The sequence below is a fragment of the Heteronotia binoei genome, unplaced genomic scaffold, assembly GCF_032191835.1.
Source record: "Heteronotia binoei isolate CCM8104 ecotype False Entrance Well unplaced genomic scaffold, APGP_CSIRO_Hbin_v1 ptg000945l, whole genome shotgun sequence".
NCBI classification, from domain to species: Eukaryota; Metazoa; Chordata; class Lepidosauria; order Squamata; family Gekkonidae; genus Heteronotia; species Heteronotia binoei.
The window spans coordinates 29,870-41,767 of NW_026800135.1; the positions used below are offsets into that span (position 1 = coordinate 29,870).

Sequence of the window (11,898 nt, forward strand, 5' to 3'; positions counted from 1 at the left end):
TCTGTATCATACAGTGGCCAAAAACCCCAGGTGCCGTCAGGAGGTCCATCAGTGGGGCCAGGACACTAGAAGCCCTCCCACTGTGCCCCCCCCAAGCACCAAGAAGACAGAGCATCACTGCCCCAGGCATAAGAACATGAGAGAAGCCATGTTGGATCAGGTCAATGGCCCATCCAGTCCAACACTGTGTCACACAGGGGCCAAAAAACCCAAGTGTCATCAGGAGGTCCATCAGTGGGGCCAGAACATTAGAAGCCCTCCCACTGTTGCCCCCCTCCCCCAAGCACTAAGAATACAGAGCCCCAGACAGAGAGCTCCATCACTACCCTGTGGCTAAGAGCCACTGATGGACCTCTGCTCCAGATGTTTCTCCAGTCCCCTCTTGAAGCTTTCTATGCTGGAAGCCATCACCATCTCTATATCTACATCCCACCCCGCCACCCCATTGGCCAGCTTGGAGAAGGCATCTCTCTCTTTAAAGCACTTCACCAAGCCAGCCAGCAGCTTGGAAGAATGCATTTAAAGTTGCCTTCTTTCCACCTCTTCCTCCCTCCTGATCTATTTGCCTTCCTAACTTCCTTGCGCTCTCAAACATCTGATATTCATGTCTTGTGGCTCTCAAACATCTGATGTTTGTTCTTTGCGGCTCTTACATGAAGCAAGTTTGGCCACCTTGGCACAACCTTACAGAGAGAGAGGTGGTTTCTTCCCAAGTTGTGCCTATACTGTGCCCCTTTAAGCCTCATTTGGATTCCTTTGTCACAACCAGAGACCGCACAGCAAAGTCACGGAGTAACTCTCCTTCCCCCCGCCCCTCACTCACTCGGGAGTTTCTCTGCGTGTCAGGAACGGAACGTTTGTCGAGACGATGTGACCAGAGAGCTCTTCAATAAATTAAGTTTATTTGGATTAACATATTTTGCAAATGAGTTCAATAAATTACAGAACTGCTTTTTAAAAAAACCAACAAACAAGCGAAATAAAAAGGGAAGGAGAGTCACTCAGTATCCCAAAAGAGGAGACCCTGGGGACTATGAAATTGGGAGGGGTGTGTGTCTGTGTGTGTCAAGGCCATTGTCTTCTATGGCTACAGCAGCAACAGGACACTGCTTCAGAATGACAACGTTGTTGAAGTTCAGCATCTGATGTTCATATCCAAAGAGCCCTGCTGGATCGGACCAGTGAATGTCCACCTAGTCCAGCTTCCTGTCTCACACAGCGGCCAACCTGCTCCTCTGTACGGCCAACAACAGGGCAGAGAGGCTGAGGCCTTCCCCTGAGAAGAACCTCAGAAGAGCCCTGCTGGATCGGACCAGTGAATGTCCACCTAGTTCAGCCTCCTGTCTCACACAGTGGCCAACCAGTTCCTCTGGAGGGCCAACAACAGGGCAGAGAGGCCGAGGCCTTCCCCTGAGAAGAACCTCAGAAGAGCCCTGCTGGGTCAGACCAGGGAGGGTCCATCTAGTCCAGCTTCCTGTCTCACACAGTGACCAACCTGCTCCTCTGTACGGCCAACAACAGGGCAGAGAGGCTGAGGCCTTCCCCTGAGAAGAACCTCAGAAGAGCCCTGCTGGGTCAGACCAGGGGGGGTCCATCTAGTCCAGCCTCCTGTCACACAGGGGCCAACCAGTTCCTCTAGAGGGCCAACAACAGGGCAGAGAGGCCGAGGCCTTCCCCTGAGAAGAACCTCAGAAGAGCCCTGCTGGGTCAGACCAGTGAATGTCCACCTAGTCCAGCCTCCTGTCTCACACAGTGGCCAACCAGTTCCTCTACACGACCAACACACAGGACAGAGAGGCCAAGGCCTTCATTAGAATATAGGAAGGGCCCAAATAGATTGGACTAATGGTCCATCTAGCCCAGCCTCCTGCCTCACCGGATGGCCAACCAGTTCCTCTGGAAGGCCAACAACAGGGCACAGAGAGCAAGACCTTCGTAAGAATATTAGAACCACCCTCCTGGATCGGATCAGTGGCCCAGCTTCCTGACCCTCACGGGCCAACAGTGGGTCCTTGTCTAGTGTGTCCAAGACGGGTGCTGATCATCCCATCCTTTTTTGTTACATCCAGTTGCTACTGCTTGCTGGTGGTATGGCCTTGGTGTGGGAAATGAGAACCAACAAAGCGTTCAGAAAACAGTGGTCCAAAGGTCCCCTTGGAGAGACCAACAGAGATCTGTATGAGTCACAGCATGAAGAATTGCAAATTTATCCCCCGCCCTTCTCTCTGAATCAGAGATTCAGAACAGCTTACCATCTCCTATATCTTCTCCCCCCACAACAGACACCCTGTGAGGTGGGTGGGGCTGAGAGAGCTCTCGCAGAAGCTGCCCTTTCAAGGACAACTCCTGCGAGAGCTATGGCTGACCCAAGGCCATTCCAGCAGCTGCAAGTGGAGGAGTGGGGAATCAAACCCGGTTCTCCCAGATAAGAGTCCACACGCTTAGCCACTACACCAAACTGATTGAACCATACTACAACTGACTGGCCACCGTGTGTGAGAAAGGATGCTGGACTAGATGGACCACTGCTCTGATCCAGCAGATATCCTGATGTTTTTAACCTCTACCTTCAAGGACAATAAACCTCTGAACCTCAATGCCAGGAGGCAACATCAGGGGAAGGCCTTGGCCTCCATGCCCTGTTGCTGGCCCTCCAGAGGAACTGCCTGGCCCCTGTGTGAGACAGGAGGCTGGACTAGATGGACCCTCCCTGGTCTGACCCAGCAGGGCTCTTCTGAGGTTCTTCTCAGGGGAAGGCCTCAGTCTCTGCCCTGTTGTCCCTCCAGAGGAACTGGTTGGCCCCTGTGTGAGGCAGGACGCTGGGCTAGATGGAGCTTGTTCTGATCCAGCAGGGCTCTTTTATATTCTTATGTGTATTGCTGGAGCAAACTGTCCATCTAACTGCTCCAGGGAGCTCTTGGCAATTAGGAGAAAGGTGTTCCAAGCCCCCCTCCCAGAGGCAACAAGCATGGAATTCCAGAGGGCACTGGCTGGTGGTCACAGTCTGAGATCATAAAGTTGGAAGGGACCTCCAGGGCCATCTAGTCCAACCCCCTGCACAATGCAGGAAACTCACAAACACCTCCCCCTAAATTCACAGGATCTGCATTGCTGTCAGGTGGCCATCTAGCCTCTGTTGAAAAACCTCCAAGGAAGGAGAGCCCACCACCTCCTGAGGAGGAAGCCTGTTCCACTGAGGAACCGCTCTGTCAGAATCATAGAATCGTAGAGTTGGAAGGGACCTCCAGGGTCATCTAGTCCAACCCCCTACACAATGCAGGAAACTCACAAACACCTCCCCCTAAATTCACAGGATCCTCATTGCTGTCAGATGGCCATCTAGCCTCTGTTGAAAAACCTCCAAGGAAGAAGAGCCCACCACCTCCCGAGGAGGAAGCCTGTTCCACTGAGGAACCACTCTAATGGTCAGGAATCCTAGAGCTGGAAGGCACCTCTAGGGTCATCTAGTCCAACCCCCTGCACAATGCAGGAAACCCACAAACACACCCCCCCCCTAAATTCACAGGCTCTTAATTGCTGTCAGATGGGCATCTAGCCTCTGTTGAAAAACCTCCAAGGTTTTGGATACGCCACAGTTGGGAAGGAAGCCAGAACCAAAAGCATCCACAAAAAGCAGGTGGGTCAAGTTGAGGGTGGGTTTGCTGGACGGAGTAATCCGGGCTTTTCTGGAGCAAGAACGCACCGGAACGCCGGTCCAGCTGACTTGGCATCAGGGCCTCATATGCAAATGAGTCCCTGCTGGGCTTTTTCTACCCAAAAAAAGCCCTGTGTGAAACAATGATGGTCAGGGGGTGTGGCCTAATATGCAAATAAGTTCCTGGTGGGCTTTTTCTACCCCCAAAAAGCACCATCGGTAGTTGTATGTACATGTGAAGCTGCTTGATATTGAATCAGAGTCTTGGTCCAACAGGATTAGTCTTGTCTACTCGGTCTGGCAGCGGCATTCCAAGGGTCAGGCAGAAGTCCTAGAATCCTAGAGTCGGAAGGGACCTCCGGGGTCATCTAGTCCAACCCCCTGCACAGTGTAGGAATCTCACAAGTGCTTCCCCCTAAATCCATAGGATCCTCCTAGAGCCTACAAAGTCCTACTAGAGCCCTCTGAACGGGAGGCACTGGGAAGCAGACTGGGGACCTCCTGCATCCCAGGCAAAAGTTCTACCCCTGAGCCACCGCTCTCTCTCCCCGAGGTAGTCCCTCCCCACCTTGTCCAAGGCAGGACATTCGGAGAGGGGGGGAAGTGCCAGGCTTCCTTGCCTGACCACAGAGGCCTCTTGTGCTATCCCAGGGCATCCCCATACTAGCAAGTACCTCCTGTTGCATCCAGTGTGGCGGGAGGGCCAGCTACCGCCGTCTCTGGCGGTATCTGGGGACTTTGGGGGTGGAGCCAGGAGCAAGGGTGTGGCAAGCGCAGTCAAACTCCAAAGGGAGTTCTGGCCCTCATGTTTAAAGGGACCGCACACCTTTTAAACGCCGTCTCTGGAGGTATTCAAGATATTCAAGAAATATCTGGGGATTTTGGGGGTGGAGCCAGGTGACTTTGGGGGCGGAGCCAGGAGCAAGGTTGTGACAAGCACGACTGAACTCCAATGTGGCCCTCACATTTAAAGAGACCGCACACCTTTAAAATGCCTTCCCTCCATTGGAAAGAATGAAGGAGAGGGGCACCTTCTTTGGGGGCTCATAGAATTGGACCCCTTGGTGCAATATTTTTGAAACTTGGGGGGTGCTTTGAGGAGAGGTACCGGATGCTATGCTGAAAATTCGGTGCCTCTAGCTCAAAAAACAGGGCCCCTCCCCCCCAAGCCCCAGATACCCACGGATCAATTCTCCGTTATACCCTATAGGAATCGGTCTCCATAGGGAATAATGGAGTTCCCAGCAGACATATCCCTCCCCCCTCCCGCTTTCTGATGACCCTGAAGCGGGGGGAGGGTCTCCAAACCAAGGGATCACCAAGGGGGTTGCTAACCCTAGCCTCTGGTTTGAGCCCCTCTCTCCACCACCACCCCGCCACCAACAAGCCCCCAAAACGGCCCGCACATTTTGGCTTGACTTTCGTAACTGCCTGAAGCATGCAGGAGAGGGTGGGTTTGTTTAGGCCTTGCAGGCAGAAATCCACCAGGGGAACCCTGACACTTCACCTCCAGTTCAGAGCCCAAAGACCTCTCTGGTGCAGAAGGGGAGGGCCGGGCCATTGGTTGGATTCTCTATTAAGCAGGTTCGAATCGAAGCTTACTCTAAGGTCTGCCCATATAGCCCTTCACAAGGGAGCGGGGGGGGGGGGGGAGATGAAGGGCAAGCCCCTCCTCCCTCCTGAAGTCCCTCCCCACCTGTCAATTTCTTCGGAGAAGGGAGCTTGACAACTGCAGAAGCAGCTGCCCGTTGATTCCAATCTCTCCGAGACTGGCAGGAGGGCCAAATCCGACTCAAGAAATATCTGGAGACTTTGGGGGTGGAGCCAGGAGCAAGGGTGTGGCAAGCGCAGTCGAACTCCAAAGGGAGTTCTGGCCATCACGTTTAAAGGGACCACACACCTTTTAAATGCCTTTCCCTCCATTGGAAAGAATGAAGGATAGGGGCGCCTTCCTTTGGGGCTCATAGAATTGGGCCCCCCAGTCTAACCTTTTTGAAACATGGGGGGGTGTGTGTGTTTTGAGGAGTGTCACCAGATGCTATGCTAAAAATTTGGTGCCTCTACCTCAAAGAACAGCCCCCCTAGAGCCCCAGATACCAACGGATCAATTTTCCATTACACCCTATGGGAATTGGTCTCCATAGGGAATAATGGAGTGTTCAGCAATAATTTCCCTCCCCCCCCCCTCTCCCCCACCCCCTGCTTTCTGCTGACCCTGAAGCGGGGGGGGGGGCTCCAAGCCTGGGAATCCCCTGCCCCCACCTGGGGATTGGCAGCCCTAGTAAGGCAGCCATTTTGCTCTGCGGTAGAGGAGCTGGATTCGAGTCTAGGAACTCCTCGGAGACCCGCAAGATTTTCAGGAAATAGGCTGGCAAGAGTCAAAGCTCCCTCTGTCTCTTTCTTGAGCTTTGGCACTCTGACATTTTTACTCCCAAACTCTTAAGGTGGTCCTGGATTCGAACCTGGCTCTGGGCCTGGAAATGACTCACATGAGTGCAGCTGCCCTCTTGCTCTTTGGAAACAGTCAGGTGAGCTCCAAGATGGCAGTTTGAGAGCCTGCCAGACACCAGAGTGCTTCCTTCCCCACCACCTCTGCAGCCCCTCTGAAAAGATTATTCCTGGAGTTGTGGGCAAAGTTCCCTCTAAGCTGGGGAATCTCTTGAGCAAAAATTCTACTTTGCGAGCTTCAGTGGCATAAAAGCCGTGAGCGACTGCATCCATTAGTTTGCTCTGGAGCCATTTTTCCTGAGCTGAGACAAAAATGTGTGAGCCGGTGGCTAAAAAACCAGGAGCTAGCTCACACTAACTCAGCTTAGAAGGAACACTGGTTGTGGGGCTGCAGGTAGGAGAGAGAAGAAGAACTGCAGATTTATACCCCGCCCTTCTCTCTGAATCAGAGACTCAGAGGGGCTTACAATCTCCTTTATCTTCTCCCCCCCACAACAGACACCTTGTGAGGTGGGTGGGGCTGAGAGGGCTCTGCCAGCAGCTGCCCTTTTAAGGACAACCCCTGCGAGAGCTATGGCTGACCCAAGGCCATTCCAGCAGCTGCAAGTGGAAGAAGAAGACTGCAGATTTATACCACACCCTTCTCTCTGAATCACAGACTCAGAGTGGCTTACAATCTCCTATATCTTCTTCCCCCACAACAAACACCCTGTAAACTAGGTGGGGCTGGGAGAGCTCTGACAGAAGCTGCACTTTCAAGGACAACTCCTGCCAGAGCTATGGCTGACCCAAGGCCATTCCAGCAGGTGCAAGTGGAGGAGTGGGGAATCAAACCCGGTTCTCCCAGATAAGAGAGCTTTGGCTGACCCAAGGCCATTTCAGCAGCTGCAAGTGGAGGAGTGGGGAATCAAACCCGGTTCTCCCAGATAAGAGAGCTCTGGCTGACCCAAGGCCATTTCAGCAGCTGCAAGTGGAGGAGAGGGGAATCAAACCCGGTTCTCCCAGATAAGAGAGCTCTGGCTGACCCAAGGCCATTCCAGCAGCTGCAAGTGGAGGAGTGGAGAATCAAAGCCAGTTCTCCCAGATAAGAGAGCTCTGGCTGACCCAAGGCCATTCCAGCAGCTGCAAGTGGAGGAGTGGGGAATCAAACCCAGTTCTCCCAGACAAGAGAGCTGTGGCTGACCCAAAGCCATTCCAGCAGCTGCAAGTTGAAAGGGACTGCACATCTTTTAAATGGCTTTCCTCCATTAGAAATAATGTACAGGAGCACCTTTTTGGGGGGCTCATAGAATTGGACCCCCGGTCCAATCCTTTTGAAACTTGGAGGGTGTTTTGAGCAGAGGCACTGGATGCTATGCTGAAAATTTGGTGCCTCCAGCTCCAAATACAGCCCCCTCCCAGAGCCCCAGATACCCTCGGATCAATTCTCCATTGTACCCTGTGGGAATCAATCTCCATAGGGAGTAATGGAGTGCCCAGCAGACATTTCCCTCCCCACCGCTTTCTGATGCCCCTGAAGCGGGGGGGGGGCTCCAAACTGGGGGGTCTCCTGCCCCCACCTGGGGATTGGCAACTCTAGCCCAAGTACAGGTGAGAAACTCATTCGGCAAACAAATCTTTGCTTAGGGAACAATTCTACTTTATCTACATCAAATGCAAAATGATCTGACTTTTTTGGGGGGAGGAGAGCCCTCTGCCGACTCACGGCCCGTTTGTTCTCAGCACCGACAACCTCTGCCTTCTTCAGGGGCTCTTCCCAGAATCTTTTTTTGGCAACCAGGGGTGGAATGTTGGTTCCCAGCTTTCCTGGGCACAGCCGGTCTTGAGAACTCTGGGTATCTTCTCCTGCCGGGTGTCCCACTGAACGTGGTTTTCTTTGTGGAGAGCCGCACAGAGACGGAGAAACAAAATTCCACAAATGCTCAGACCGATTTCCCACTAGCTTTACGCCGCTCTCGCGCTCCTCTCCTCTGCGGGGGTTCTGTTGGATTTCACGCGACCTGCCCCGCGGCTGCAGCGAGCTTCGCCTTTTTCACACAGCAAACAGAAACTGGTTTTTAGAGGTTTCTGTTTGCCGCGCAAAAAAGGCGAAGCTCGCTGCAGCCCCGGGGCAGATAGCGTGAAATCCGAGGGAACCCCCGCAGAGGAGAGGAGGGTGGGAGCGATGGGAATAGGGTTGCCAAGTCCAATTCAAGAAATACCTGGAGACTTTGGGGGTGGAGCCAGGAGACTTTGGGGGTAGAGCCAGGAGACATTTGGGGTGGAGCCAAGATCAAGGCTGTGACAAGCATAATTGAACTCCAAAGGGAGTTCTGGCCATCACATTTAAAGGGACGGCACACTTTTTCAATGCCTTCCTTCCATAGGAAATAATGAAGGATAGGGGCACCTTCTTTTGAGACTCATAGAATTGGACCCCTGGTCCAATCTTTTTGAAACTTGGGGGGTATTTTGGGGAGAGGCACTAGATGCTATACTGGAAGTTTGGTGCCTCTACCCCCAAAAACAGCCCCCCTCCAGAGCCCCCAGATACCCGCAGATCAATTCTCCATGATTTTCTATGGGAATAAATCTCCATATGGAATAACAGAGTTCCCAGCAGACATTTCCCTCCCCTCCCCCCGCTTTCTGATGACCCTGAAGCGGGGGGAGGGCCTCCAAACCGGGGGATCCCCTGCCCCCACCTGGGGATTGGCAACCCTAGGTGGGAGGCTAGCGGGGAATCAGTCTTTTCCCCAGGCTGTTGATGGTGACCCCCAAGAAGCAAGGGCTGTTTTTGTATCTCTCCCCCCCCCCCCAAAAAAAAAAAAAAAAGGTATTTGGACACCACTCAAAAGATTTGCCCTCTCTGTTTGGCTTGTCTGCATCTGTGATTTCCCAGAAAACCCCCAGAAGTTCTGCTCCGCTCAAATCTGTCTGTCTCATGGACATTCGGTTGATGCGTGGCTTCTTCTCTGAGACGGAGCCAACGATGGTTTACCAAAATTGGTTCGCCTAAGGGGAAAGGTCAGGCCTAGTGGGTGGCTTGCGCCCCAGTTATCTAATTTAGTGCCTGTTTCCATCTTCCAGTCACGGGGAGGTGTAATCGTCCCGGATCCACAAACCCTGCCCAAGTTGGGTAAGGCGAAAGGAAGGCCGGGACCTCTGAGGGAGTAGTAGAAAAGTTGGTGTCGTATGAAAGGAAGTTAGGTCTTCCATTACACGGGTGAGCCTGAAGACCAACATTTGAGGCCTGCTTTGCAGTGTCGGCCACTTGATCCCTCCTCCGCAATTCTTGTTGGCCTCAGGAGAAGTCGGTGACGTGTGATCCCATCAATGGCTTCTTTTTTGTTTCGTTGTACTTCCGCTCCCTTCTGGAAATCTGGCCTTTCCAATATGGCCTCCTCTTTTGCCGCCATCTTGACTGGGGGATGTGGTTGGAATCGGTGTGGAACGTTGAAAGCGGGTTAAGGTACAGCAGCCCTCGAGGGGCGAATGTATTCTCCTTTCCTTCCCAGGTACCACAGCACACAGACAATACCGGAGTTAAGAACTTCTTCCAACAAGACCACGAAACACCATCTTTCAAGACGGCGGGAACCCTGGAAATCTTTTGCCGTTTTCGTTGTCTTGCCAAACTCTAAACAAAACGGAGGGCCGAAGTTGGTTCTCCTTTTTAGCAACAGCAGCGAGTAGACGTTGTCGAAGAACCGAAGCCTTGCTCCTTCCGCACAGGAAGAGTGACTCGGGAGGAAGAATTGGATGGCAGCCATTTTGTGAGGGAGACTTTTCCACACAGAATTATGGATCGGTGATGAGATCGTCAGGCCTTGTCCCTGATAAGACTTTGTGTGAGGAGACGATGCACGTTTGGTTAAGTTTGATACAGTCGGACAGCCTAGAAATGACTACACACATGAAGGAGACGGTGGTGGAGGGTCACTCAAGGTTGTGTCCTTTCAGGGTAAGCCTGCCCGCCACGTGGACGCAACCAGCCACAGACGGGGGACCGTACTTTGTGGGACACCTAGCAGAACTGGCAATGTCTGTGTTGCTCCGATCGAGCGGGCGAATTAGAAGAGGTTGGCCTTGAGGGGGTTGGGCTTCCTGTGGAAAGAGGAAAGCACGCCGGAGAAAGGCCCCGGCATGGCTTCAGCCGGTTGCCAAGCCTTCAGGAGATCGGCTGCGTTGGTGGCCCCGTTGCTGGTGGTCACGCCGGGCCAGAGGGGAGCCTTCAGGGCCTGGCTGGTGTGGCTGGGGCCCAGGCCTTGCCCGCTGCCAGGGCTCGGGCTCAGGCTGTTGCCGGGACTGTTCAGGTTGGCGGCGGTGGGCAGAGAGGCGGTGCTGTCGGGGGTCGGACTGCAGTTGGATTCCTTGGATTCGTCGTCTTCCGAGGACGAGCGGGGGTCGGGCTTCTTGCCGGACGAGGAGCCGCCATTGCCGGCGTTCTGCCCTTTGGCGTTCGCCGCCCGCTCTTGCTTGCGGAACTTGGCACGGCGGTTCTGGAACCAAACCTGGGGCAAAAGGGAGAGGAGGGAGTGAAAAAAGAGACAGGCTGGCATGGAGGATGCGGTCAGAGGAGGAGGGGGCTACCGCTGATCTCTGTAGAAAGGCCCCGCAAATAGGGTTGCCAGGTCTGGGTTGGAAAATACCTGGAGACTTTAGGGGTGGAGCCAGGAGAGGGTGCGGTTTGGGGAAGGGAGGAGCTTCAGCTAGGGTTGCCGCGTTCCCAGGCCGGGCGTGGATTTCCCCGCCTGGGAGGTTCCCAACCTGCCGGCCCACATTGGGCTGGCGGGGGGGGGGGATCCTCCCCTGACATGATGACGTCACTCTATTGCACTATAAAGTTCAGAAAAGGGCAACTAAAATGATTAAAGGGCTGGAACACCTTCCCTATGAAGAAAGGTTGAAACGCTTAGGGCTCTTTAGCTTGGAGAAACGTCGACTGAGGGGTGACATGATAGAAGTTTACAAGATAATGCATGGGATGGAGAAAGTAGAGAAAGAAGTACTTTTCTCCCTTTCTCACAATACAAGAACTCGTGGGCATTCGATGAAATTGCTGAGCAGACAGGTTAAAACGGATAAAAGGAAGTACTTCTTCACCCAAAGGGTGATTAACATGTGGAATTCACTGCCACAGGAGGTGGTGGCGTCCACAAGCATAGCCACCTTCAAGAAGGGGTTAGATAAAAATATGGAGCAGAGGTCCATCAGTGGCTATTAGCCACAGTGTGTGTGTGTGTGTATATATATATATATATATATATATATATATATATATATATATATATATATATATATTTGGCCGCTGTGTGACACATGTTGGACTGGATGGGCCATTGGCCTGATCTAACATGGCTTCTCTTATGTTCTTATGTTCTTATGTTCACCATAGAGTTTTCCCTCCCAAATTGCTAGAGCGTCTGGGGAAACCATAGAGTTTTCCCGGAAGCTCCTAGAGCGGCCGGCGCACGATGTCGCTGGCGCAGTGACGTCACTTGCAAGTGACATCATTCCACACAAAAACAGTCCCCGGCCAGAGGCTGCGCGGGACTTGCCAACCCTAGCTTTTTTGTAGCAGGAACTCCTTTGCATATTAGGCCACATGCCCCTGATGTAGCCAATCCCCTAAGAGCTTACAGGGCTCTTCTTACAGAGCCTACCGTAAGCTCCAAGAGGATTAGCTACATCAGGGGGGTCTGGCCTAATACGCAAAGGAGTTCCTGCTACAAAAAAAGGCCTGGGCCTCAGCATGGTACCACAGAGTAAACCTTTCAAAGCAGCCATTTCTGATTTCTGCCAGCTGGAGATCG

At 53.0% G+C, this 11,898-nt stretch overlaps 1 protein-coding gene across 1 annotated transcript; it reads right to left on the reverse strand.

Annotated features, from left to right (window-relative positions):
* Positions 1-10,100: 10,100 nt before the first annotated feature.
* Positions 10,101-10,596, reverse strand: LOC132590879 (paired mesoderm homeobox protein 2A-like; the record flags this gene model as incomplete). Its single annotated transcript, XM_060263811.1, has 1 exon — positions 10,101-10,596. A coding segment is annotated over one exon (441 nt), but the record flags the coding sequence as incomplete, so codon positions are not given.
* Between the last annotated feature and the right edge of the window lie 1,302 nt (positions 10,597-11,898).